Source organism: Patagioenas fasciata, chromosome 16, assembly GCF_037038585.1.
Source record: "Patagioenas fasciata isolate bPatFas1 chromosome 16, bPatFas1.hap1, whole genome shotgun sequence".
Lineage (NCBI taxonomy): Eukaryota > Metazoa > Chordata > Aves > Columbiformes > Columbidae > Patagioenas > Patagioenas fasciata.
Window position 1 is genome coordinate 5846562 of NC_092535.1, and position 26568 is coordinate 5873129.

The following is a 26568-nucleotide window of genomic DNA, read 5'->3' on the forward strand; positions in this document are numbered from 1 at the left end:
GAATCCACCTCACCCACAACACAGACAAATCCACTTGGAGATTACACGACAGGATAGCGTTCACTGTGATCAGTTCAAAGCATAACTGGTTGGGAACACATCAGCCAAGTACGTGTTTGGATTAGATTGTAGGCTGCCTTTGCCTTCTAACAGTATGAAATCACTGCAAACAGCAACATTTCCTTTTGAAATAGGCAGCTAATCAAGCAGAAGCAGGAGAGCAAACACCAAGTGTTCACATTTCAGCAGTGATTGTTCCTTTTCTTTCTGTCCCTCCCGGGAAGTTGGTGCAAACTCAGTCCCAGTGGGGCGGCCATGGGGGCACAAACCAGGATGTGGGGATGTCTTGGTCCAGCACGAAACTGGGGTATGTGTGACCAGAGGGGCAGGGGTGGCTCTGTCAGTGACAGTGGTGACAAGCAGCTCATGGCTGGGACAGCTGGGAGGACAGAGTGCACATCTAACCATTGGCACAGCTGACCATGGGCATGGCTAACCCTGGACTGAACACAGACACCGAAGTGTGGTAAGGCTGAAATATAAAGCAGGAAAATATAGTGTATTTTCTTGGTGGGGTTCCTCCATTTTCATGTCTATTCTGCAGGCATTGAGTCATCTTCCTCACATCCTCCTCCTCAGGGTGATATGGGAGCAATTGCTGCCGAGACACCTGAGGGGACACCAGAATTGAGGTTTGGGGCAGCACAGGAGCTCAGAGCAGCCTCGTGCTCCCTGTCCCCTCCTGCCCCAGGAATCAGGGTCAGCCCTGGGGTGCATCCTCCCAGCACCAGCACCGGCCCATCCATCCCGCAGCAGAGCCATGACCAAGTCCCAGCAGCAAACGGTCCTTACCCCACGGCGGTGCTGCTCCCGCAGCTACTCGGCACTCCCGGGGTCGACTCCTGCGACTGGGGCAGAGGGACACGGGTCAGTGGTGCCCACCCCGAACCTCCGGCCCTTGACCCCATAGCCCCTGCCCCAGGCTGGGCTCTGCAGCAGCCCGAGAGCCCCCTGGCTTTATGGGCTGAGATGATTTAGTACCCTGAGGAATTTGCATTTGGGGAAGCTGGGACGGCTTCCAGCTCTTCCTTACCTCTCCTATATATTAACTTTGCAGATGAAGCTGAAAGCTCTTCCAATCACCTCTGCAAATATTAATTAATCCTCACAGCATCCCGAGGACCATTATTCACTCCTACTAAGTAAATATTATTAAATCCGTTTATGAGAGGTGAAGCGACTTTTCCAAGGCTGTGCAGGGCACAAGTATGAGCCACAGACTTTGTCTCACCATCACATGCCCGCAGCCGCCGAGCACAGAGCAGCCAGGGACATGTCTGGGGACCAGGGACACTGACTGTGCCGCAGCACCGCTGAGCCATGTGGGTGTGAGCACCTGGTGATGCTGCCCTGAGATGCATCAGCACCCCAGGGCTTTGGCTGCACCCCGAGGTCACAAGGACCCACTCCCTGTGCCAGGATTGTCCTCCCAGGCAGCTCCACTGTCCCTCTGGTCACAGACACCACTGGATCCCCATTGTGCATCGCGGCCGGACTTACTCTGCAGGAGCCAGTCGATGAAGGTGCCTGGGAATGGGGAATGCTGAAAAAACCAAAAGAGGTCTTAAAATGTGTAACTGTGGGGCTGTGGGGGGAGAGGGACGGGACATGGCCAGACCTGCAAATCCAGCTCCACGTACTGCCCAGACGTCAGTGGCAAACTGGAGAGAGCCGAGTGGATCTTCCCCAGGAGCCCAAAGGGGATGAGACCTGCAGGAGGGAGAGGAGCTGTCTGTCTGTGCAGGAGCGGCCTGCCCAGAGCCGCGCTGGCACCACAGGAGGGAAAGCTGCTGCCCAGGGACATCCCTGGCACCAGAGGAGGGAAAAACCCTCATCTTCCCTATGGGGTTCAGAGGTTCCTGTGACAGCCACTGTCCTGGAGCCGCCAGGCACATGCCCCATCACCTGGGCGGTGTTTGGGGTAAATGGGGACAACATTGCTTGCAAGGAAGCAGCAGTTGTGTCTGTGCAGGGCTGGAAGCAAACGGAGCCTGGGAGGGAAAACCCAGTACTCTGCAGGGCTGTAAACGGGGGTCCCGGCAGAGACTCCTCTGGCAGCAGCTCGGGGTGGCCCTGGTTACAAACCAGCCCTGGGAACAGGAGGATCCTGGTGCTTGGGTGCTGCCAGCAGTGGGGGCTGAGCCGGACAGTGCCACCACTGCAGCTTTGCTGATGGAGCGGGACTGCTCCTGCTCCCCCGAGGACACACAAAACCCCCCCATCACTCTCAAAATTAACAGAGGAAAATTAACAACTTACGGTTGAGGAACTGTAGCTTAATATTGATGATGCTGACCCAAATATTCACTAATGGGCAAAGCTGCAACGGTAACAAGAGGCACAACTTTGGTGAGAATATCGTGGGTGTAGTAGCGCATTTCCTAACAGCATTTGGGTTTCACAGACTTTAAATCAAAATGGAATAATCAGCTCCTACAGCATAGTTTGCTCCGTGGAAAAAGAGCAATATAAATTGTTCAGCCCTCTTCTCAAAATGGCACAGATTCTATTTAGCAGAATAAGGGATTTTCTAACGAGCACCTTTTCTCTAAGTGAGGCTGTCACTCCTGCTTACTGCACCGGCATGGTACCAGGAGGCGCTTCAGAAAGCAATTGATTACAAATTATCCCGTAACATTGCCTGATGAAATTGGAATTACTTCTAACAAATAAATCCTGACTGTAAGAAAGACCAAGGAAGTCTGCAGAATTCACTTACGGGATGTGGGTGTGTGTCTGTGCACACACAGATATATATATATATATGTACGTATACGTAAATCTGCTACATAGTCATGGCAAGAGCAGTAATTTCAGTTCAAGTGCAGCATCTTGCAGTGAAGGGGCTCCAGGCACTCACCAGCGCAGGCACGAGGGTCTGCAGAGAGGAGTTCAGCAACCGGCTCACCAGGTTGGTGAGGGGGCTGGGAAGGGAAACAAGTGAGAGTTACCAGGGAAGGTGTCCAACCCAACCCAGCTGAGCTCCTGTGCTGCCCCAGTGCGGGCAGGAGCACCGGCTGCCCCTGGGCTCTGCTGTGACAGTTCCGCAGGCCCACAGCTCCCCCAGGCTTCAGCAGGAATCGCAGATGCTCAGGACTTTGTTATCATCTGCCTCTCAAAATCTGATTGTTAATGTGTAAATAAATCTGTGCCCAGATCTGAGATGGAAATTTGGCCCCACTGCAAACTCGCCAAGGGCTGGTCCTGCGCAGGGCTTTCACTATTTCCCCTGCACACGCCAACATCCTACCCCCTGCAGCATTCTCCAAAACTTGGCTGGTCTATGAGAAAACCCCACGGTGATGGAGCTGCCACTCACTCCACACGCTGCCGTGGGGGTTTTGCTAAATTAACCTTCCTTGTGAAGCGCTGGGTGGTCTCAAGGCCAGACACAGGACCCCAGTGCGCGACACCAGCCCAGCGATGGTCAACGCTCGGGCACTCACCCCGGGCGCAGGTTGACCCTGAAGCCGCCCAGCAGGTTCCTGCAATCCCTAACCATGAACCTGAGGTCCCCAGGGGTGTCCTGGGTCAGGGCGATGTGGGATGTGATGTTCGTTTCTACCGAGGATCCGCTCAGAAAGTGAAAAATCCTGAAAAACAAGGAGGTAACTGTTGTAGCTTGAGGGCTTATGGAGGAGATCAAAGCAGGAGAGACGAGCAGAGTCTGTGGCTGAGCTGCCAGCTTGGGCTCAGCTGGGACAAGGTTTTAGTCCCAGAACTTTCACCAAGCCCCTGGTCCTGTTGGCAGATTGTCACCCAAGGACAGTGTGCCAAGAGGCCCTGAGGGGTTCCCAGGACAGTTCTGGCTTCAGGGGAGGAAGGACAAGGAAGGACAAGGCGACATGAAGGAGCATGGAGCCTTCTTGGCTCTTTGCCTCCGCCACCTCTGCCTCTGCCAAGACCGCAGACTACGACTGTGCCTTTGGCATGGGGACAGCTGGGAACGTCCCCAGGGAGCGGCAGCAACTCTGCGCAGAGCTTCCCCCGCCAGCCCCTTGCCCAGCGTTTGGGGATGTTTCTCCAGCACCGGGAACGTCCCGTTCGCCCCAGCAGCCCCCCAGCAGCCCTGCTCACCCTGGCAAGCGCAGCACCAGCTTCGAGTACAACTTCAGCACGAGCTCACGCCCACTGAGGATCTGCCATGACACTCTGACATTCTCGAGGTTCAGTGCCTTCAACCTGGAGGTGGACACAGAAGCAGAGCCTCCTTGAGATGGCATATCAGCAGGAGCAGACCCTACAGCCCCATCGCTCCCTGTTCACCATCTGACCTGTCACCTGTGTGGATATTCTCCGCCAAAAGTGAAGCTGGGGAAGGGCCAATCCTGCTCCTAGAAGACCCAACTCCAAAGCAGGGCCAGGTTTCTCAGGGCCATGTCCCACTGAGACTCAACCTCAACCTTTCCCCGCCTCTCGGGGTGCCCATTGCAGAGTCACATCACTACCACGGGGAGCTCCTCACATGAGCTGCAAGCCCAGGGCTGGTGGTTGTGTAACAGGAAGGATCTGGTCTTCTGGAGCTCCCCTTCGGGGCTCCTGTGCTCTGAACATTATTTGTTACCCTGCAGTGAGCACCACCACCACCGAGCTTCTGCTCTGACTTACCAGGCCAAGTGTGTTGACTTGTGATGGACCCCATTACTCAGCAGTCCTCCACCTAGGAGTCCTCCTCCACCCAGCAGTTCTCCATCTAGGAGTCCTCCTCCACCCAGAAAACGTTGAAGATCAAGCAGACTTCCATTGCCTAGGAGAGCTCCTTTTCCAAGCAGCCCTGTGCCGAGCAGACCTTTCTCTCCAAGAAGGCTTGTATTGCCAAGGAGGCCATTGCCAAGGACGCCATTGCCAAGAAGACCATTGCCAAGGCTTTCCCCACCAAGGATGCCTGTGCCAAGCAGACCTTTATCTCCAAGAAGGCTTTTATTGCTGAGGAGGCCATTGCCAAGAAGGCTTTTATTGCTGAGGAGGCCATTGCCAAGAAGGCCATTACCAAGGCTTTCCCCGCCAAGGATGCCCGTGCCGAGCAGACCGCTGCTGCCAGGTTGTCCTCCTGCAACAGTCAGACCTCCATTACTGTTCTGGCTGTTCCACCCAGAAACCCTCGTCTCCCAAGCACACCCATGCCAAGTAGAGCTTCCTCACCTAGGAGGCCTGTGCCAAGGATCCCAGAGCTGCTGGACTGTTCTCCTGCACCAAGGGGACCTCCGCTTTCTTCTCCACTTGGACTGCCCCTGCCCAGGAGGCTGGTACCAAGCGGGCCACCTTCACCAAGAAGGCCTGTGCCAAGCAATCCACCTTTGTTGCTGATGAGACCTTCACTGCCGAGAAGACCAGTACCAAGCAGACCTGCACCGAGGAAGTCCCAGTTACTAATCAGACTTGCACTGTTGGAAAGATTTCATTGACAAGAGAGGTTGGTTCAGCCACGTTAGCTTGGCCAAAGCTGGTTCCCCATGGACCCAAGCCTGGCAGGTCCCTGATGAGCAGAAGGACGCTCTGTGAGCCCAGCATGACAGAGGACATACCAAGAGGGGGGTGTGTGTGTGTGTGGCCACTTGTACCACCACCCTCCCCAGGGACACGCAGAAAACCCCCCAGCTCACCATCACTGGGTTGCGCAGGGCTCAGCCCAAGGGCACTGCCCAGGTTGAGGAGGCCCTGGCAGGGGGGCAGGAGGCCTCCGAGAAGGACGAGACACCACAAGGGCAGCATCTCCTGACCTGGCACCTGTGGAGAGATACACATCAGCCCAAGCATCAGCCCCAGTACAGGGGAATCAGCAGCCTGGGCACCAGCCCCACTCTCTGTCCTTCACATGTGCCACCGCAGGGTGGTGGGACAGGTCATACAGCCCCCAGGAACCCTCCCCAGCCTGAGAGCCCAGCCCTGCCCCGCAGCACCCTCTGACCACCCAGAGGTCAAACTGCTGCTGGTTATCAGGGAGCAGCTGGAACACGGTGACGGCACCTCCGGAGTCATTGGTGTCCCTGTGACCAGTCAGGCCACCCACTGCAGAGCTGGGAGCCTGACCGTGCAGGGAGGCTCGAAGGGAGAAAATGCCACGTTGTAGAGGGCAAGAAAGATGGGCATAAAGCAGGAGGATCTTGTGCCAAGAGAGACGGATGGCTGGTGACAGTGCCAAAATGGCCCTGAAAGAAGAACACTCAAAGGGGCACGGCCAGATAAAGAACGGTGCGCGTCAAAGTGTGTCCTTCTCCTCCTGATGAAGAACACCTTGCGTTATTAAAGTTCAAAGCGCAGCCAACATCAGACTCACTTTTCTGTGGGCAGGTTGTTTGTTTTTCTCATCTTGCTCCATTCAGGTTGTGAAAAGAGCCCATTTTCCCATATTTAATCTGCCTCTATTCAAAAGAAAGCGCCCTCAAGGACCTCGCGTTCCCAAAGGAGCTGGACAGCCTGGGGTTGCAACCAGTGCTGTGGAGTGTTTGTGTGTGCACAGAACAGTGTTTGCAGAGACACCGAAGAGGCACCTGCAGAACCGCTGCCGTGGCCCTGGTGTGAGGAGCAACCGCCGGCAAAACCCACGGCGCAGCCACCCCGACCGGCCCTTCTAGAAAAACAATGTACGGGCTGCGGATTGCAGAGGTTCCGCACGGAGAAACAACATTATTTAGGTCAGACTGAACAACTTCTTTATCTGCTCCAGATACTTAAAAAAAAATCCCTCTATGACAGTTCTTGGCACAATTAAATTAGACATTAATTCAGTAGCCTGTCTTTTATATTTTCCCTTTGATCAGCATGTAATGATGCACAGCTCCTGTAGCTGTGATTATTGAACGGGAGAGAAAGAGAGAGGCTTGAGCAGCTCCCATTGAAAATGGTGTCAAATAAAATCAGGGGGATTTGTTGGAGGGTCTCTGCCAGACGTGCGCAGCATTGTAAAGGGAAGCTGAAATGGTCGTCAGGTCTTTTACAAGGGCTCTTAGAGAGAATACGTGACAAACTGCCTCTGCAGTTATTAACAATATCTATCAGGTTGGTACCTCCTTGGTCACACACGTTTAAGCGAGCTGAACATCTCATACATGGAAAACGCAGGTATGGCTTTGCAGATAAACCCTCATTTTATACCAGGTGAGATCTGATAAGCTGAAAATTGTTCTGAATTCTGGTGACCAAGATAAGGAACAAAATCCTAGACATTTCTGCTAGCTTATTTGTTACAGCAAACTTAACAACAACAAAAATAAAGGTGGAATTTGACAAGCAAGAGCACTGCTAGCTTTAAAAATTAATTTGCATAAATGATTAAATGCTGCTACAGAAATCAAAGGAAAACATCATTAAAATTCTTGTTTTCAAAGCCAAGTTACTTTGCTGTAGGTGATCTAGTGGGAACAGGAGCTCTGTGCCCACAGTCCCCTAATGCCACTTACCTGGAGCCCTTTGATGTGCTGGTGCAGCTGCTCACGGTGTCCCCGGGCGCTGTGGGAACAGCTCTTATATACCCGGTGGCAGGAACCAGGAAAGGCCAGGGAGGATGGAGCAGGGACGGCTCCTCTTCACTGCCCGTCAGGTGCAACCAGCCTGACCCTGGATGCCACACGCAGCTGCACTGGACCGTGGCCAGCAGCACCCAGTGAGCCCAGTAGCACCCAGTGAGCCCACGGGGGGCTGGGGATGCTCCTGGGTCTCTGGCTGAGCAGAGGGTCCCCAGACAGTTCAGGGCAGCTCCACTGCAGGGGATGCTCCATCACATTCAAGGGACCACGAGGGTCTGAAGATGGTGTGAGGTGAGCAATTACCTCCCAGTGACTTAATTACATACAGAAACAGCACAAGGTTGATTTAGAAAAGAAAAAAGTTATCATGAACTAAAGAGCGTGTGGATTTATGGCAAGCCAGCTGTGCCATGAAAACTGCCGGTCACCCCAAGGCATGCAGGAGATGGCAAGTGCCTCCAGGACTGATCTTGGCAGTTTAAAGGAGGCTTGAGAGACAACAAATAAAAGAAAATGGGGAAATATATACAGAGGGAAGAGAAAAGGAATATGAACGATGACAGAAAGCCTGAGTCTCAGGTTCCAGGTGGCTTTGAGGGTGGACCTGGGCTGGCGAGGGGCAGGACACTGTCCCCAAGGCAGCAATATCACAGCTGTCCCCTCTGGTCCGTTCCACCCCAAGGACAATAGGCGCTTTAGAGCCTTCGATCAGCAACAGATTCGTTGCTTCAACAGGCAGCTGAACCGCGGGACACAGCCTGTGACAAATGAACTGTGCAGTTCTTGCAGAGTTCATGGGCGCGAATGGGAATTACCACCATGGCCCCGAGCGCTCCTGGGACAAAGCCCAGCACAGCAGGGTCTGTCCTGAGCCCTGTGGGTCACCTCCAGCACAGGGCGCCTGTCCTGAGCCCTGGGGGTCACCAGACCGACCACCCCCCAGTCTAGAGTACCAACTGTGGCTGCAGAGAGGGCTGGACTTTATTGAACCTGAGTGAGAGAACACACAATATACCCACATCCTTCGGAGCATCCACAAAAGAGTCCAAAACACAAGGTTCGGAGACAAAAGCCACCTGTGTTCCTTCTGTTCCAAGCCATGTAGCTTGGACACAACAGTTGCACGGAAAGGACCAAGCTGCTGTTTCACTCTCTTAGGCAGGAGGAGAAATGCGGTGGGGACTCTCCAGGCAGGCTGGGCTCCTGTCTCTCCGGGGTCGGACATTGAAAACCAGGGCTCCCATCCCAGCCTGGTGCCCCCAGCTCACAACGACAGGACGATGAGATCCTGGTGAAGCAAAGGGGTCACCTTCCCTTTGAGCATCCTCCGTGCAAGCCACGGGCACGTGGAGCTGGGTGTCGGGGGGAATCTTGGGGCAAACCCCATCACTTACCTCGATTATGTCAATGTTCGCATTGGTGAAGTCAATGTTCAGCAGCCTGGGGAGCGGAACCCCCACACCCAGCACTCCTGTGGGTCACAAGCCCAGCTCAGCACCACAGAAGGGGGATCACAGTTGAGTTCAGCCCCCAACTCCGTCCCTGTGCAAGCCCCCATCTGTGAGCACCGAGCTCTCCAGGAAGGCTCTGGGTCATGGGACTGAGCGCTTTGGCAAAAGACATTGTAATTTGTGAGCGAAAGCAGCAGGCAGGGGCAGCCACACAGAGGGGTTCATCTCCCCACAAATGCTGCTGCCTGAAATGAGCCCCCCCGTCACTGCAGATCAGTCCCACTGGCTCCTGTTCTACAGGACGAGGTCAGGTATGACCTGCACAAACCCCTGGTATCGTGCACAGCCTGGCACAGCTGCATGGACGAGCCATTCAAGTTTCCTTACTGTTCATTGTGGGCAGGAAGGCAAAATCAAAAATCTGGCCAACAAGCGTCTCCAGGAGCGAGACCTGCAACAAGGAGAGAGTCACTTCGAGCCAGCGCTGGTCCCTGTCCTGTGGTCCCCAGCCTCAGCCTGGCCTGGGCATGTGGGGACACTCTGCTCACACCAGCTGAACCCCACCTGGACCTTGGTGCTCCAGCTCCACAACCATCTAGTGCAAACTCCCAGTTTCACAGAAATTGGACTTGAAGATTTCTATGGTGAATTTTAGTTCCAAAATATTGGCATTGCTCAGGCCCCTTCCCACTGGCGCTAGAGCTGCCTCAGTAACCACCACTGCAACCCAACGTGCTCTCTCTGTAGATGTCCCGCCATGGCAGAGCCCAGGGTTCTCCTGACCTTTGGAGACCAGGGGATCCTGCAGCTCACTGAGGACACAAAACCTCTCCCTCTCAGGATTTTTTCTGAAAATTGCTCATGGATCATCCATGAAAAAAAAAAAAATCCATCTCTGGAGATGAAAGAAAGGTGCTATTTAAAATATGGCACAACTGTCTCACTGTAATTGGCCCTTATTTGTGCCAAGCTAACATCTATCAGCACTTGGCTTTCTGCAATAGATTTCACGCGTTGCTGAGGCTACTCGTGTTCTTACATCAAAGCCACCGATGGAGGAGGACACCAGGGAGAGCTCAGCCCTGTGGGAGGAAGCAGAGGGGGGGTCAATCCCAGCAGTTCCCCTGCCCACCCAGCCCTGCCCTCATTGTCACCAAGCCCAGGAGGCCTCATTTCCATTGCCACCCCCCCAGATGAAGCCCAGTGTCCTACCTCTCCGGGATGACACTGATCTTCAGTTTGTTGTCCATGACCGAAAACTGGGCGAGCAGGGAGGTGTCCTGTGGTCAAACAGAGAGCTCAGCTGCTCAGCCCCTGCCCAGGGCCAGCCCTGCAGCCCCTGTGTCACACCAGCTGCAGGTCACCTCTGCCAGAGCCCATGTGTCCACCATGCGGGGAGGGGAAACTGCGGGAGGGGGTTGTGCATGGGTTGGTCTTTCATACGTACGATGTTCAGAAGGCAGAGAGACTCCTGGACATCACCGGGGTGGATCACCATCACCTCTGCTGTGGTCCTGAGCTGGATCACACCTTTATTTTTCTTTAAGCTCACCAGTGGTGCTTCAGGGACGACAATTTTCAGCAGCAATTCACGTGGCTCGGGGTATGTCCTGAAAACCTGTCAACAGCCAAAGATGGGAAGTTTCTGCTGGTGGGAGCACGGCCAGTGCTGTGAGCAGGAGCCACTGCGCAGCTGACCTGCGCTGCTCATCCCCACACACGCGGTGAAGCAAAGCCAGGCCAGCTGCGAGCTCAGCCCAGGGACGCCCTGAGCCCTGCTGGAGCAGCTCATCCTGCCAGAGGAGCCCGGGGAGCCCGGGATGCTGTCCAGCTCCTCTGTTAACCCAGGGAGCTGCAGGTGACAGAGTGACAAACCAGGCAGTTTTGGACCCAAGTCAGAGCTTGTTCAAGTTCATGGGATGGTGTCTCTGAGAAGGAAGGGACAGGGGGACATCCCTGCCCGGGATGCAACTTCTCTGGTGGGGTTGGTGTAGGTGGCGGGAGAACCGGGACTCACCGTGGGGACCAAGGCTCCCAGAGTGGATGTCGTCAGTGGCGGAAGCTCAGGGAACTGTAACAAAGAGGAGAGAAATGCTGCATGTCTGTGTGACCGTGGTCAGCAGATATTTGCTTTCACCAGCAACATGCCTGGGGCTTTCCCCGCATGGTCTCAGGCTCATTTTTCACCTAAGACAGCAGCGAACCATAACAAATGGCACAGAGGAGCTGAGGCATTGCCCAGTGGGACCAGTTTGCACGTCTGACAGCCCCCAGCACTCCCAGCCCCAGCGAGGCCGCATTCCCGCTCACCATGCCGGTGGAGATGTCCATGTCCAGGGCCCGGTGCCTCTGCAGTCCGGCCAGCACGCTGCTCAGGAAGCTCACAGAGAGGAACAGCTGGGAGGAGCTGGTGGTCGCCATGGGGGGCAGGGGTGGCATGGGGACCCGAGGCAGTGTGGGGACAGTCTCTGGCTTTCCCAGTGGATAGTCCACCAGTCCCCCTGCCACTCGCCCGATGACAGTCTGCAGATGCAGGGGAAGGAAACACAAGCCAAAATGTTTGCAATATTTGCCTTTACGGTTAACTTCATGTTCCTTCAGTGTGAAATCGCTGCACGCACGGCCATGCCAAGTCAGGCCCCATGACACTTCCTTTGTCCAGAAGTTCATGAAACACAAACCCCACCGCGCTCTCCCGTGACGGTGACAGCAGCAAGAGCCAGGCACCAAGCCGGCACCTCCCCGGCTTTTCACAGTGACCTCAGAGTGTGGAGAGTGCTGCTTGGGTGTACGTGCCCCAGGGAGAGTCCCTCAAACCCCAGTGAAACACCCCAACCCTTTATGTAGACAGAAGGAGAAGCTGCAGGACTCACGTTCAAGTCCACCTCGAGGAACTGCCCGGTCACCAGGGGAAGGCTGGACACGGTGTACTGGACACTACCCAGCAATCCCAATGGCACCAGTGCTGGGGAGAGAAAGCAGCTCAGCGATTCCCCCAGGGTTCGGGACAATGTCCCCTGCCCTGCCTTGCAGGGGGACTCGGAGCAGCCCCTTGGCCCCAAGGAGGGGATGGTTCACAGCCCCCATTGCTGCCACTTGATGCACCCAGGGGTCTGTGCTTAGAGCTGGGGAGAGGGCAGGGAGATCTGGGGGGGAGACAGCATCCTCAGGTGTGCTGGGGCTCTGGTCTGCTGCTGCCTGGGCAATGAGCTCTGGGCAGGGAGCTGCCGGGTCCCCCCCAGCGCATGGCAGGACTGGGGTCTGCGGGGGGATGTGGGGAGGTTGCTCTGCCTGCCTGGGGTGCAGCAGGGGGGACAGTGCCACAGTCCTCATGTGGCCAGAGCAGAGGTGACATCGGGGAAGCGTGGGACCCATTGAGCACTCACAGTTCACAAGCCCCAGCTGGTCATTGACGAGTCCCAGGGCGACATCGACCACTGGGCAGAGCTGCAAGAGTCGGGGAGTTACACTGAGTGACCCGCATCTGGAGCTGAACAGGAACACACAGCCTAGCTCGGCTCTGCCTCATTTTCCCTGGGGACAGGAGCACCAGGCCATGGGATGGTGGTCCCGTCCTCACAGTGACACCATGGTGCTGCAGAGGCTGCACCAGCTCCGGGTCCAGCCCTGGGCACTTCGTCCACAACAGGGGTAGGACCTGGTCTCAGAAGCCCGTGTAGGGCAGCTGGAGAGTCCCTGGGGCTTTCAGGAGGGACCAGAGACCAACCAGCCCGTGACACGGCCCAGGGCATCATTAAAAGCTCCCAGCACTGGGGCAGCCTGTGCCGGGCTCACTGACCCTGCATTTGCATGGGAGAAGCAGCTTCTCCACGCACATGGAGATGTGGCACATCACCCCCCAACCCCGAACCGCTGGGTGGGGATGGACACAGCAGCACTAGGACAGCAGGCACGGTCCCGTGCAGGGACAGCAGCGGTGCTGTGGGAGCTACACCATGGGTTTTCAGACTTATCACTCCTTTCCGAGGTGGAGAATTTTTCTGACTTACCAGATTAGGAAGAAGTCTGTTCAGGACACTTGCCAATAAATTATCTACAATTGGGAGCAGGCTGTGGAAAAATAAAAGAGCACCATGAAAAAACACCTGCTGCAAAGTAAATGGGGCTTGTTAAACAATTCCCTGTGAATAGCATGGAGCGCAGACCTCCTGGAGCAAGGCAATTGCGGCAGCAAAGTGCATCATGTATGCTTGGATTTTGCATGAGATAAGTGTAATTTGCATCCCAAAATAGCCGGTGGGAAATTTATTGCTGCCTTTTATCTGCTGGTGCATAGTCTCCTTAAATGAGCAGAAATATCCCCAGCCCACGTGGTTTGTATGATTTACACACCAAGCGCTTACACCTTAGAAGACCCCGTGCAATGTCAGTTAGAATGACCCATGGACACAGCACATAGGACAGACATGTCCTTCCAGGCCTGCTGTGGGGTCCTGTGACCTTCTGGGACAAGACGTCCATTTGCTGTGGCTGCGCGAGGGGCACACAGGGACCGCCACCTCCAGCAGCCCTTGTGTCACCCCCATCACTGACACCTGCAGGAACAGTGGCTGCTGGTGTCAGTCCCCCATGGGATTAGGATGTGATGGGGAAATGCCCTTGTGCATTCACCGCTCTGCTCACGCTGGCCAAGGACACCTCTGTCACTCACCCTCTCAGAAGTCTGATTTTAATGCCACCGAGGAGGGTATTGCATCTTTCTGTCACCAGTCTGGGGGACCCCGTGCCATCCATGGTCAGCCTGACCCTTGATGTGATGTTCACTTCCACGGCAATGTCGAGCAAACCCAGGAGACTGCGCAGGGGAAAGTGGCAACCGTTAGAGCAGCAGCCGCTTCTCGGCTGCCAGGAGCCGGCTGTGCCCTGGGGACACCCCTGTGGCCCGACCTACCACTTGGCGTTGAGGGCCACCCGGGTGTAGAGGTTGACGTGGACACCAACACCGGGCAGGAGCTGCAGGGACACCCTGGGGAGCGTCAGCTCCACGATCTTCAGCCTGCAGGGACACCAGTGCCATGGTCTGAGCACCCCACCCCGGGCTCTTCTGCTCGCACAAAGCCACTGCTCAGGGGTGGGTGACTCAGAGGCCATTTAGACCAGAAATGGCAAAAGACACCAAATTTTCTCAGTTATTTTCCAGTTTATCAGAAGCTTTGTCCTCGTTGCCATATTATTGCTTCTGCTCCATGCTGGGCTTCAAATGAGTTAAAATGAGGCAGTTGCAAACACGTGAGCGCTGGTTTGGCAGCCGTGGCATTGGCTCTGCGGGGCCGAGGGACAGTTTGGGGCACCCTCTACAGGCAAGTGCCTTCTGACTGCTGTTTCCTTCAACCCTCCGCCCACAGCTCCAGAGGCTCCTTTGCAGTTGGTGATGCAAACCTGAGACCTCCAGGCAGCATTTGTCCCAGAGCATCAGCCCCAAGACAGATCTGAGCACTACCCCAAAGAGGACAGGGGTTGCTCCCCTGGCAAGGACTCACCGGTGCCATCCTTACCCGGTGAGTCCCCGGACGGTGCTGAGCAAACCGCCCTCCCCAAGGACGCCGAGCACGCCACCGCCTCCCAGCAGCCCTCCATTGCCCAGGAGTGCTTCATTGCCGAGGAGGCCACCGGTGCCACCAAGGATCCCTGCCGTGCCGAGGAGACCTCTGTCACCAAGCAGACTGCCCTGTCCCAACGCTCCTCCAGCCACCCCTGTGGGGACACCATCACTGGGGACATCACCATCAGCCGCCGGCCTGCCTCTGGGGGAGGTTCTGGGCCCCCCCACATAAGCACCTCCACCATCCCCTCCACCTGGCAAGTCATTGCCAGCATCACCCCCTCCACCCAGCAGACCACCCAGCAGACCACCCAGCAGCCCCCCACCACCAGCTTCACCCCCTCCACCCAGCAGCCCCCCCAGCAGCCCACCGCCAGCGTCACCCCCTCCACCAAGCACACCCCCCAGTAGCCCCCCCAGCAGCCCCGCACCACCACCGGCATCGCCTCCGCCACCAAGCAGCCCACCCAGCAGCCCTCCACCACCACCAGTGTCACCCCTTCCACCAAGCACACCCCCTAGCAGCCCACCCAGGAGCCCCCCGCCACCCAGCAAACCACCAGTGATCCCACCCAGCAGGCCACCATCACCACCACCACCACCGCCACCACCACGGAGACCTCCTCCGAGGCCACCCCGCAGGTCTGCACTTCCATCTGCACCAGGACGGCCTCTTCCCAGTGGCACCTCTCCCAGGGCACCTTGGAGGACATCGCCGTGCTGGAGCGAGCCTGCAAGAGCTGGAAACATTGCTGCCGTCAGAGCGCCCCAGCCACCGCTGCAGGGACCTGCAGGCAGCTGCCAGCCCCTGCCCGCACCGCCGCTCTCTGTGCTCCTCCAGCACGGGCTGCCCAGGGGCTGGTGCTCCATTGCCATCACCACCCATCCCAGTGCCCAGCTACCCGCTGACAGTTTGTGCCACGTGTGATGTGACAGAAAAAGGGTTTTGGGAGCCGGGACAGGAGGCAGCATGTAAGGCAGCTTGGGGGAATTTGTCTGCGCCTGCACCAGTAAGACAGCAAAAGGGTGGGACATCGCAGGGTTGGGCACTGATCAGTCCTGAATTTGGGATAATCAGTGTGCTTTGTGGCTCACACCATCTGAGCGGTGCAGGCTTCTGAGACGAGCAATATCCCACATGAGCGATGTCTCCCTCCTTTTAGAAGCCTGGCCAGCTGGAATTTTATTTACATAAAGAAATGACTCCAGTTTAAGGGGGATTCACATGCAGCCTCCTGCTCTTCACCTCCATGTGCGATTCCTCTCGCTTCCCCGGTGGATCGGGCTGTGCTGGTACCGCGGTGTCAACCCCCAGGGACCCTGGTGGTTCCGGTGCCCAGGGTCCTGCTGAAGGGGACAGAGGGACTCACCATCGCTTAAAACACCTTTGCTGAGCCTGAGGACGGCGTTTGTGTGCTGGCCCAGTGCCGGGGTCAGCAGGGCACACAGGAGGGCGATGCCCAGGGCTGGTGACATGGTGGCTTCTCCTTGGTGGCACCTGGATACGAAGGGGAGTTGGATATTTTGAGCTGGGTGAAAATCCTTTAGCAAATAGAACATTTATATGAGCTTTAGGAGAACCAAAACTGTTCCTGAGTTAAAGTCACATTCATCCAACAGCTGGGGACACACACAGAGAGGGAGGAAGGAGCGTCCACATCTGCAGGGACCTTTCCAGGCCGGGTTCTGCACAACTCCAGCACCTGTTTGTTTATTCCTATTTATGGGCAGCCCGGACAACCTGCTCCTTCCATCCCTGCTCATGGTAACATAACTGTAAGTTTACAGTATGAAATTGTTACTCATAACCTATAGACTGCACTGAGTCCCTCTCCCTAATAACCACCCTGTAAATGGGTATGCAAATTAATGCTGCAATTATACAGGCACCTCATGTTTGGAATAAAGGCCTTCTTTTTAAAATGGTGTGGTTTACCCTTATAACAATAAAAATAATAACAACTACCTTAAGAGGACATTGCAACACATGAAATCCATAACTTTTGTATCAAATTAATGTTTTTTTCTTCAGGGAAAGATTTTCATTTCACTATAGCAACCTTACCATTATCGGTATTTTTCCCATGTTTTTTCTTGCTCACTAGAGTGTATTGTAGGTCCTGGATGTGAAATGGTGACTCTGTGCCCTCAAGCTCACAACACCCCACACCACTATTTTGAGCATATTTACCTGATCTTGTTTCGAATTCCAAAGCCTGGTTCTGGTCTCCAGCGCTTGGCTCTCGGTCCAGGGGAGACCTGCAGCTCTGCTTCGACGAGCAGAACAGCGGGCCCTTATATAGCAAAGCTGATGCGGAAAAAGTGGAAAGATGCCTAAATTGTAAAAACTGGACTAGTGGATTGGGTGTAGAAAGCAGCATTTGTGGTTTTAATATATTCCAACATAAACAAAGATTTCTAAAACAGGGAAAAGCGTTGAGCAACAGGTTATTGGATCCCAGTTATCAGGGTTATCAGCGCCCAAGCGCTGAAACAAAGGAGGAGCCCGAGACTGGAGCTGCCGCACGTGGAGCTGCAATGAGCCTGAGAGAGCCGTGCTGGAAAATGAGGCTTTTCCAGCCAAACCCCGGTTAACCCTGCACTCGGGCTGTCCCACACAAAGTGCCCTGCCGGGGTAATTGTTCGAGTTTCCAGCGAGCGCTTGGGGAGGCTTCAGAAAAGCACCGGGAGGTTTTTATCTCCTTTAGTGCTCGCCATGAGCAGCAGCTTCCGAGGCTCATCCCGCCCGTCCCCGCGGCCACCAGCCGCTTTCCCGGTGTTTCCACAGAAAAACCCCTGTGTGCTGGGACACCCGACCCACGCCAGCTCCAGACAAAGGGGCTCCTTTGTCCTGCTGTCCTCAACACTTAATGCCTTTGTGAGATAAAACCTGCTGCTAAGGCCACAGCTGAAAACAACCCGTGCATCTTGCACAACGAGGGGATAATGGGCTCTTAAAGGGGAGGTGTAAACTCGGTTTATCTGTGCCTGGCTCCTTGCACAACAGCCACCGCCGGGCTCCGGGTGGGACCTGCTGCAAAAGAGCCCCCGGCAAGAGCTGATGCCCCAGCAGCCTGCAAATGAGCAGGGAATGTCAGCAAGGGCTTTGCTGAACCCGCGTCCTCCGCATGGTGAGCGGCCCCGGCAGCACCAACAGCCCCAGTGCCCCCTCAGCCCAGCACCAACAGCCCCAGTGCCCCCTCAGCCCGGCACCAACAGCCCCAGTGCCCCCTCAGCCCGGCACCAACAGCCCCAGTGCCCCCTCAGCCCAGCACCAACAGCCCCAGTGCCCCCTCAGCCCGGCACCAACAGCCCCAGTGCCCCCTCAGCCCAGCACCAACAGCCCCAGTGCCCCCTCAGCCCGGCACCAACAGCCCCAGTGCCCCCTCAGCCCGGCACCAACAGCCCTCCCCCCCGCTCTGCTCCACCCCAGGCCCCAAACCCAGCTCCCGGGGATCTGCTATTTCTCACCTTGTGCCACAGCCTCTGAGCTCCAGAAGCTCTTGCTGTGAGGTACCGGCTGGTGTGCTACAGGTACAGCTGCCACATGGCATAGGGGCACGGTGGAGCCAGAAACCCCCAGCAAATAAATATTCAGAGAGAGAAATACTGAGGCAGAGAAAGATTTTATTGAAAGAGCAATATGAAAGTAACTTCTATGCCTAAGGAAGAGCTCTGCTTCCTGACTACAGGTGTTAAGAGTGGTCACAGATCCCCACATATCCCCAGCCAGGCAGCTTTCCTTGCCCTGATGCCAGGAGCAGCCAACCAGCCAGTTGCTTGTCCCCCTGAGGACACCGTGACAGCACAGGACGTTGCACAAGAGAAACTGAAGATGTGGGGAGTGAGGCTGTGGGGCTGATGACACCTCAGCCGGCGAGCAGGGCCGAGGGGTGCCCTGAGCAGGAGCCCTGCAGAGCAGACTGTTGGAGAGAATCATCTGCCTGGGGGAAGAGCACAAAAAATATTCAGTTTTCTGATTTGGACCTTTGCCACCTTTTCCCCATATCCCAGATGAGGTTTCCTGGGGACCCAGACAGGCAAAAGAGCCTCCTGGAAAGCGGGAGCACCCATGGGAGATGCCATCATCACCTGGGTGATATCAACCCGGACATTGCTCAGGTTGCTGCTGAGAACGTTGGGCAGAGGGAGTGCCACTTCCAAGGCATCTGCAAAAATGAGTGAAAGTGTCTCATCATGGGGGAACCCCGAATGCAGCCAGTGAGGGGGGGAGACCCCAAACCCGGCTGGGTGTGGGAGGAGGGGGTCCAGACCCCGTCGTACCCTGGATGTCCGGTATGTATGCGGCAGAAAGGACTTCCTTGACCCACTCTGAAAGCGAGGAGACCTGAGGGGAAGAAAACCTGTGTCAGTGTCTGAAGGAGAGCAACTGCTATTGAGATGCAAACAGCCATGTCAGGCTCATCAGTTCCCCTCTGTCACTGCTCGGAGCTGTGAAGCACAAGGGCTGGAACCCTCCTCCAGTGACACTCCTCCAGGACAGAGGGTGGGGACACACAAGGACATGCTCTTGGGGTAATTTCTTCTTGGTTATTCCTTCCCCCTTCCCAGCAGCCCCCGTGTGCTGACAACAAGTGAACATAGACATCCAAGTGTCACTGCTGTGGGACACAGGGGACCGACAGGGCAGATGGCAATTAGCCTCTGCTGAGAGAAGGAGAAATGGGAAGACTGAAGAAGAATTGAAAGTCTGTTTCTCTGTCTCTACAGCAAGCCTCTGGCCACCACCTCCCTGGCTGCAGCACCTCGGTCCGAGGCAGCGCGTACTCACCTGGAGAGGGCCGAGTCCTGCGGGCACCCGCGTGGGGCTGATGCTACAAAAGATAAAAACAAGGCAGAGTCGGGGTGCATTGGGTACAGCCCTCCTCCCGCTTTCCAGATGCTGCTCAGGCCCTTCTTGGACTGGAATTTCTCAGCCACACAAAGATACAAGGATTTGGAAAATAGGGCAACTTTTCTACAACTCTGTCATCACTTCAGACATCCCCTGGTGTGAGGCTGGGGCTGGGAGGAGGTAGGAAGGCTCCACAGCCCTTTACACCCCTTCCACATCCCTATTGCCCTCCCCATCGCTGACCTGTCAGGTCCCCAGGAGTGTCCCCCCAGCACCCACTGCATAGCCCTGCCCTACCTGTTGAGGGCCAGGGAGGTTTGCAGTTTGCCATCGGAGACTGATGGGGTCAAGTCCAGAACAATGTCCTGCAATTGGAACAATGGAAGAAATGAAATTATTTCCCTGTGTAACTCCTAAGACCGAAAATAAAAACTGGAGTAGTTGTAAATAACCCATTCTGAGAAAAAGCACCTGTCTGTGCCAAGAAATTGCATTTCTGATGGATAGCATCAGGTATTTCTCTCCCCAGGGTTTACCCTTCATGTCTTTATTTTGTATTATTCCTTAAACATTTCACTTGTGCTTGGTTACAAGCATTTTAAAAGAACTGGGTATCGCTGTTTTGAAGATGTAGTAAATTAAAAAATACAAGTACTACATGGCTAAGCCCAAGAACAGCCAGACTCTGCTCACCCTGTTTCAGAGGTCTCATCCCCTGAAAGCCCACTCACCGTGTCGAGGCAAAACAGGGACGCAGACTGCAGGGCCGGGCTGACCACGTTGATGGTAGCTTTGAGGGTAGCGGTGGCTCTTCCGTCCCTGATGGCCACCACGGGCTTGCTGCCCACCTGCACACGCAGCTGCAGCGGCAGAGAGCCCGGCAGGATCCTGGCGAGCTGGGGGATCAGGACAAGGGGGTGTTGGTGTGGTGAGGGGCAGTGGGGTTGGGGATTGATGCACATGAAGGAGGTAGCTGACCTTGGGGACGATGGGCTGCAGGGCAGCTGTGGACAGCAAGATGCCATCAGGCACCTGTGGGAACAGCACCAGCAGCATTAGGAACTGGGGTTTGTGCAAAGCTCATGCTGGGCTCCGCTGGACCCACAAACACACAGTGACAAGCACTCTTGGGTCACCCGAGAGTGACCAGGACCCTGACCCAGCCTCAAGGGGGGCGTCACGACCCACCATGTTGCTGGTGATGCTGACGTCAAGGGCTCCCTGAGCCTGGAGCTGCTCCAGCGGGGCGGCGAGGACACGCGGGGACAGGCGCAGCTGCGGCAAGTGGCCACGGGACAGCAGCATCGTGGCTGGGGCCACCACACCACCCGTTGCATCTCCAGCACCGAGCTACAGAGACAGAGCAGGGAGGGACATTGGCGGGTCAGGGGCTGCGGTGTTACCGACACCCTGCCCGCCCCCGGAGAGGCTCACACGGGGTTAATCGACACTTCGATGAACACACAGCATCTTCAGGCTGCTCTACACCAGCAGCAGCTGCACCTTTCCCTTAAAACCCCATCACATCCCTGAGCAGTAACACATGCTGCCAATATTTTCAGCCTGATGATGGTCCCTACTTATTACACACCAAACTTTACAAATCACTTTTAAATGGAACCTGCCTGTGAATGGTGGCCATTGCTCGTGTATGAAATTAAGCTTTTCTGATTAACAGCTATGAGAGTGCTGTAATTATACTTAATTAAGCAGTGTCAAGCCAGTCTGGCTCATGCTGCCTTCAGGGATTAGCAAGTAAAAACAATACAGAGACCCGGTGGTGGCCTTGGCACGGACGTGGCTGGACTGCGCTCACCAGCACCTTCCAACAAATGCTTTCCCAAAGGCAGCTGGGGCAAGACAAACCTTCAACACAGAGCCACCATGTCCGACGAATTACCCAAACTCACTAAGTCAGAGTGTTTGGGCCGGGGAAGCAAGGGGCACTTACGTTGACATCCAGCTGGATGGTGTCAGCACCGAGGATGGAGAAGGGGGGCAGATCGTCCAGAGCTCCCTGCGGGACCGCGGCTGCGGGACACGGGAGGAAAGGTTTGATGCTCCCAATTCCCACTGTCCCAAGAGGTATCAGAACCAGCAGCAGCTCCTGCTCAGTGTTCCCAGCTGGGCAAGCCACTGAAAAGCACTATTTTGCAGCAAAAATGCTGTTTCTAAAAGCAACAAGGTTCCTGAAGTGGCTTTCTGCAGGAAAAAACTGCTGCTGCTGCTGCTGCTCTGGGACAAGGGAAATGGAATGTTTGCTTGAGCTGAGAGTTGTGTTTGTAGGAAATTGTTAAAATATTTGTATTTACCCAATGTAAAAAACCACCCAACCCTAAGTGCAGGGGTCAGACAGGAGCAGGGGACAAGGGTGGGGGTGCCAGCACTTACAGGTCCTGGAGCTGGCCAGGGAGCCCGCAATGCTGAGCCTGGCGCTGGCAATGTCACATGCCTGGAGACAGATGGGACAGTCAGAGCCCTGGGACCCACAGCACCGGCCGCTGCATTTTGCATTAGCAGCAGAACACGGCTCCGCTGGGTGAGATTTTCTCACTGCGAACACTAAACCAGCATGGAGCCAGGCATGGGGCTATGGTGCCGGAGCGGAGCGGTGTCCATCAATGGGAGGAGGTGCTGGCTGCCCTGGCTGAGCTGCAGCTGTGCAAACAGCCGTGTCCACAGGGCCAGCCTGGCCCGCTGCCTGCCCAGCCCTGTGCCGACGGCTTGCACAAAGATCGCTTTGCAGACTCACCACCTGGCGCACGGCATCACTTAGGAAGCGCTTCAAAGCCTGATCCGGAAGTGGCACTTTGGATCTGGGTACCAGGAAAATAGGAAATAAAAAGTGATGTAGAACTAGGAGCTGGAAAATAAAAGTACTTTGCACAAGAGAAAATGCCTCGCTTGCACTGTCCAGGGTTGTACTCCAGTGCCAAAGTATTACCATAAACAAGCCCTCTGAATCTGGCCCAGCACTAAGTTACCAGCACAACACACAAATATTCTTTCTTGAGCCCAAATTTTAGGAAAAAGGTCAGCAGTTCGTCTTGGAGGCTGGCAGCCAGGTAGTTCAGCCTCCGAGGCATCAGGCACAGAAGTGCCACCTTCGATGGTCAACAGCACCAAGGTGTCCCCCCACCATGGGGACCACGTGCTGGCCATGAGCACTCGCTCACGGGGGTGTCACCTCCCAGGACAGTACCTCACACGGATGGTTATGTCAGAAGTCTTGCAGTCCTGATTGTTCTGGAGAGCTGCCCCGTTGTTCCGGACCAGCATGGCCACATCTGCTTCCACTGGCACGCAGACTGTCCTGCCTGGCGCGCTGCGGTGGGGAAACATGGTGGCTCAGGACACCTGTGTGTCAAAAAGGTGGTGACCCCCCGAGCTGTGTCCGATGGCCACACTGTACCTGGTGCTCTCCACCAGCAGCTGGGTGCTGTAGCCCACCTGCTGCCCCAAGCCCGACACGGAGTGCAGGCTGATTTTGGGGAGGGTGTTGTTCACAATTCTCAGCCTGGGTGGTTGGAACAAGGAAAAGGCAGAAATTGGCATGTTCGTACCATAGATGCCCCATCCCCTCAGCCCCCAGTGCTGTGGCTGATGGCAAAGCCACCATCCCGGGGTCCTTCCGCGCAGGGTGAGCAGGGATCCCTCCCACCCGGGACCAGCTTGTGACACCTACAGGTCACCGTTGCACAACAGGTACCTACAGAAACTCCCAACAGCCCAACCCTTGTTTGTGAACCTGCCCTGGGGGAAAAGGGGCATTCAGACAGTAGGCTCCAGACCAGAGCCGTTGTCATTCCCCAGAATGGCCCAGACACACTGAGGGCAGCTCAGGGACACTCATCTCCCACTCTCACTCACCCTTGTGCACCTCCATTATTTCCACCAAGAAGATTACCAACAAGACCATTTTTGCCAAGCAGACCATTTTTGCCAATCACAGCACTAAGGAGACGATGAAGAAGACCATATTTTCCAAGGAGACCGTCAACGACACCATCTTTGCCAAGGAGACCATCAATGAGACCATCTTTGCCAAGGAGACCGTCAATGACACCATCTTTGCCTATGACACCACCAAAGATACCATCTTTGTCAAGGACACCACCAAGGACACCATTTTTACCAAAGAGACCACCAAGAAGGCCATCTCCACCAAGGAGACCGCCAACAGGGCCATCTCTGCCAAGGAGACCGCCAACAGGACCATCTCCACCGAGGAGACCACCAAGCAGATTGCCACCAAGGAGACTACGTGGAGGCTTCTGGAGGTCACATTTGGCTAGTGAGCGTGTAGTATCTGAAAAAAGGATGAGAGGTGACTGTAAGCGATGTGGACTCAGTACACAGGCGTGCTGTGCCACCCTGGTTGCTCCTTCCCCTCCACTGTCCCTCTGTTTCTCTCTTTATACAATAGAGGTGGCACCAACCATTGTAAAGTATCTGAAGTGCCACCTGCAAAGTGCTTTAGAAATGCAAATTATCAGCATTGCCACTAGTGCTGAATGGATCTGGATCAGCTTCTGATTTTCTGAGCATGGTCAAGAGACAGAAGAAGTAGAACTGGTCTCAAAACCAAAGATAAATCCTGTCTCTTCTATACTTACCATTCTCATCCACTTTGACAACCGCAGACATGACTCCAGGGGTCAACAGGCTGCAGAGGAGGAACCCAGCCCAGAACGCCGACATCTTTGGTCCTGATAGCTGTGGAAAGTGATTGTCCTCAGCACAATGTGGGGACAGTGAGCACCAGCCAGTGCAGGGAGCAAAGAGGAGAGCGGAGGAAAGAAAAAAGGAGGAATTCCAAGCAGGGATGAGAAAAGCAGAGCTGGAGCTGCTGGGACCTCTCCCACCTCATCACCACGCTGGTGGGCACAGCAAAACATTCCTGCAGGAGGAACCAGAACTTCAACTGCTGCTGCGAGGACTGACCGTCACTGCAGCCAAGTGGCTGTAGGGTCATTTCTGATTCAACCCCCAGCGCGGGAGCTGATCTGGGGAGCAGCTGATCTGGGTGGTAAACTTCTCAGAGAAACAAGATCCTGTATCCCACATGTTGGGAAAACAAGACGCTTCTGATATGTGATCATCTCTAGTCACGGAAAGAAAAACAGTGGCATCTACACAGGACAGCAGCAGCAACACATCTACAAGGAGAGCATCTCCTCGTTTGGATGTCAGGATCTCTGCACAAACACCAGGTGCATGAAAGCACCTTTTGCTAAAATTTAAGAAAGAGAAAATAATTTTTACACTTTCAGTGTCATTGAAATATTTCTGCAGGACCTACAATAATGAACTTCATTGCCCCAAATCTATTTAAATGGAAAAAGCACATCAAAAAGGGATCAAAAGTAGCATGAGAGTTCTAATTCACCTTAGGTAAAAATCTATCTGTGATAAATTATTTTTTTTAAAACTCAGTTAAGTTATAATTGTTCATGAAAACCATGAAATACCCTTTCTTCTTCAAGGACTGCAAATACAATGAACGTGCTTGTCAGAGCATGGCTCAGGCAGGCAGCAGGCAAGAATAACAATTTTTTAAAAAGCCGATACACCCAAATGAACGTCAAGGATTCTCCTTTGGGTTCAGCATTCAGGTTCACAGAAGCATAGCTTTTGGAGGAGTAAGTTTGCTCTTACCTGACCAAGCTCTTGGGTGCAAGATGTTCTCCAGCCCATGTCTTCGTCCTCTGCAGGTGACCTGCACCAAGTGTCCCCATTTATAGAGCTTCGCAGCAGGAAAGAGGCACTCAATGTCATTGAGGACATCCAGGGTAATTGGTGGGGAGCAAAACAAACAACGGATGGTTTCTGGTGACTTCCACCGCAAATATTTCCCTGGAGGTATCAGGAGCTGGGTGAATCATTGAGCAACGCCCTGGAGGCACCAAGGCAGACGGGGCAGCCCAGGGCCAGCCCGCACACCCAGCAGGCTGGGACATTGGCCTGTGGGCTTGTGCTCCTGTCCAGATGCAGACATGGCTGAAAAGCGATGCCCCTATAAAATACTTATTTCTTTTTTTCAAATAAATTGAGGTTTTGACTAAAAGGTGTATCGAAATACTGCTCACCCCTCGCTGTTCAGCACTTGTACAGTTCTCCGTGCTGCAGCACTCACAGTAAGCCCGTGCAGTGGAGATGTGCCGCACATTATGGGTGGTGGATGAAGGACCAGCATCACCTTTCTCAGTGTAAAGACAGACTGTGCAGATAGTAGCAGAGCCCATATTCACCACCCAGGCCAGCAGGACATGCCCAGGGTTCCCATCCTGACATGCCCAAAGACCGTGACTTTACCCAACATTTACCAAAGCCACCAGAGCCTGTCCTGTGACCTGAGCAGCTCATAATCCGGTTGATAATTGAGGAAAAGGAGCTATTGAGTTGGGAAGGAACGGTGACACCATGGTAAGGTGTACCGGTTGGGTGTCACAGCTTTATGGATACCCTGAGCTGTCAGACTCTTGGGAGAGACCCCATCAGATTTGGAAACACTGCAGTGGTCTAACTGGCACAGCGTTATTTCCAGGTCCATCACCGCTGCCTCGTAGCACTCCAGGAGAACTGGAAGAGGGATGCGCTGTGACAGAGAGGTACTCTGGAGAGGGTGATGCCATTGACCATGAAGATGGGGAGCTCCCAAGCCAGAGCTTCTCAGCTCTGGAAATCCTGAAGGGACTCTGTTGGTCCCAGTGCTAACACATCAAGAGATGTCCCACCACCTCATGCAACAAATGTCCTGCAACTGCCCAGGGTCTTCTGTCTCAGCACCACAGTTCTGTCCAGGCCCTGCCCTCTTAGATGTCTGGCCAGGTATTTTCATGCTAAAAAATTGTGTCTCACCTGGTCCATCCCGGTTCATTTACTACCAGTTTGTTTACTGCTACAGCCAGGAGAAAAGGATCAAAAGTTTCTGCTGAGCCAACAGCATGTGCCCCACAGCCACACTGGATTTCTGCCTCCTGCCCCGTCCTGGCCTGATCACCAGCAGCCACTGCCCCCGGAGCCGCTGCCTCGAGCTGCACCAGGACAGCAGCTTTTTGGGGCAGGAAAAGGAAAAACATCCTACATGCAAACACAGTCCCTGTGTGCAGATCACGTCCCGGTGTGCACAGCCAAGGCTGCCTGAGGCAGAGGGGACAATGCACTGGCCAA

At 54.8% G+C, this 26568-nt stretch overlaps 3 protein-coding genes across 3 annotated transcripts; all 3 read right to left on the reverse strand.

The window, feature by feature from the left end:
• Positions 1–27: 27 nt before the first annotated feature.
• On the reverse strand, positions 28–7509 carry LOC136108219 (uncharacterized). Its single transcript, XM_071815510.1, has 12 exons — positions 7461–7509; positions 5664–5787; positions 5203–5406; positions 4669–5110; positions 4138–4242; positions 3507–3653; positions 2921–2984; positions 2320–2380; positions 1679–1770; positions 1561–1603; positions 853–908; positions 28–670 (listed from the first exon to the last, which is right to left on the reverse strand). Exons 2-11 carry the CDS (start codon positions 5770–5772, stop codon positions 877–879), a joined length of 1299 nt encoding a protein of 432 aa, XP_071671611.1. The 5' UTR covers positions 5773–5787; positions 7461–7509; the 3' UTR covers positions 28–670; positions 853–876.
• Positions 7510–8505: 996 nt separating this feature from the next.
• On the reverse strand, positions 8506–17454 carry LOC136108337 (BPI fold-containing family B member 4-like). The gene is made up of 17 exons (XM_071815574.1): positions 16732–17454; positions 15911–16038; positions 15161–15280; positions 14494–14692; positions 13890–13994; positions 13650–13793; positions 12988–13048; positions 12364–12424; positions 11851–11942; positions 11288–11500; positions 10995–11048; positions 10425–10595; positions 10190–10257; positions 10017–10059; positions 9365–9428; positions 8921–8997; positions 8506–8814 (listed from the first exon to the last, which is right to left on the reverse strand). Exons 2-17 carry the CDS (start codon positions 16014–16016, stop codon positions 8791–8793), a joined length of 1602 nt encoding a protein of 533 aa, XP_071671675.1. The 5' UTR covers positions 16017–16038; positions 16732–17454; the 3' UTR covers positions 8506–8790.
• A 696-nt stretch (positions 17455–18150) lies between these two features.
• LOC136108388 (BPI fold-containing family B member 3-like) lies at positions 18151–25095 on the reverse strand. The gene is made up of 16 exons (XM_065850137.2): positions 25054–25095; positions 24012–24111; positions 23266–23704; positions 22808–22912; positions 22598–22720; positions 22148–22211; positions 21787–21847; positions 21347–21426; positions 20584–20745; positions 20374–20427; positions 20127–20291; positions 19693–19760; positions 19333–19375; positions 18825–18888; positions 18633–18709; positions 18151–18484 (listed from the first exon to the last, which is right to left on the reverse strand). Exons 1-16 carry the CDS (start codon positions 25090–25092, stop codon positions 18410–18412), a joined length of 1719 nt encoding a protein of 572 aa, XP_065706209.1. The 5' UTR covers positions 25093–25095; the 3' UTR covers positions 18151–18409.
• Between the last annotated feature and the right edge of the window lie 1473 nt (positions 25096–26568).

Bases quoted from the DNA above. Each gene is read 5' to 3' on its own strand.
- LOC136108219 (XM_071815510.1), bottom strand. From the start codon at position 5,772: ATGCTGCCCTTGTGGTGTCTCGTCCTTCTCGGAGGCCTCCTGCCCCCC. The intron at 5,111-5,202 runs GTGAGGAAGCTC...TGACTGTTGCAG, and splicing joins CCTTGGCACAGGCCTCCTAG to GAGGACAACCTGGCAGCAGC. The intron at 2,381-2,920 runs GTGAGTGCCTGG...TTACCGTTGCAG, and splicing joins AGACCCTCGTGCCTGCGCTG to CTTTGCCCATTAGTGAATAT.
- LOC136108337 (XM_071815574.1), bottom strand. From the start codon at position 16,016: ATGTCACCAGCCCTGGGCATCGCCCTCCTGTGTGCCCTGCTGACCCCG. The intron at 12,425-12,987 runs GTAAGTCAGAAA...CGACTCTTGCAG, and splicing joins ACAGACTTCTTCCTAATCTG to CTCTGCCCAGTGGTCGATGT. The intron at 8,815-8,920 runs GTAAGTGATGGG...TTGCTTCACCAG, and splicing joins CGAACATTGACATAATCGAG to GATCTCATCGTCCTGTCGTT.
- LOC136108388 (XM_065850137.2), bottom strand. From the start codon at position 25,092: ATGGGCTGGAGAACATCTTGCACCCAAGAGCTTGGTCAG. The intron at 22,212-22,597 runs GTACTGTCCTGG...CCTGGTACCCAG, and splicing joins GACATAACCATCCGTGTGAG to ATCCAAAGTGCCACTTCCGG. The intron at 19,761-20,126 runs GTGAGTGGGCTT...TTCCAATTGCAG, and splicing joins CCCTGTTTTGCCTCGACACG to GACATTGTTCTGGACTTGAC.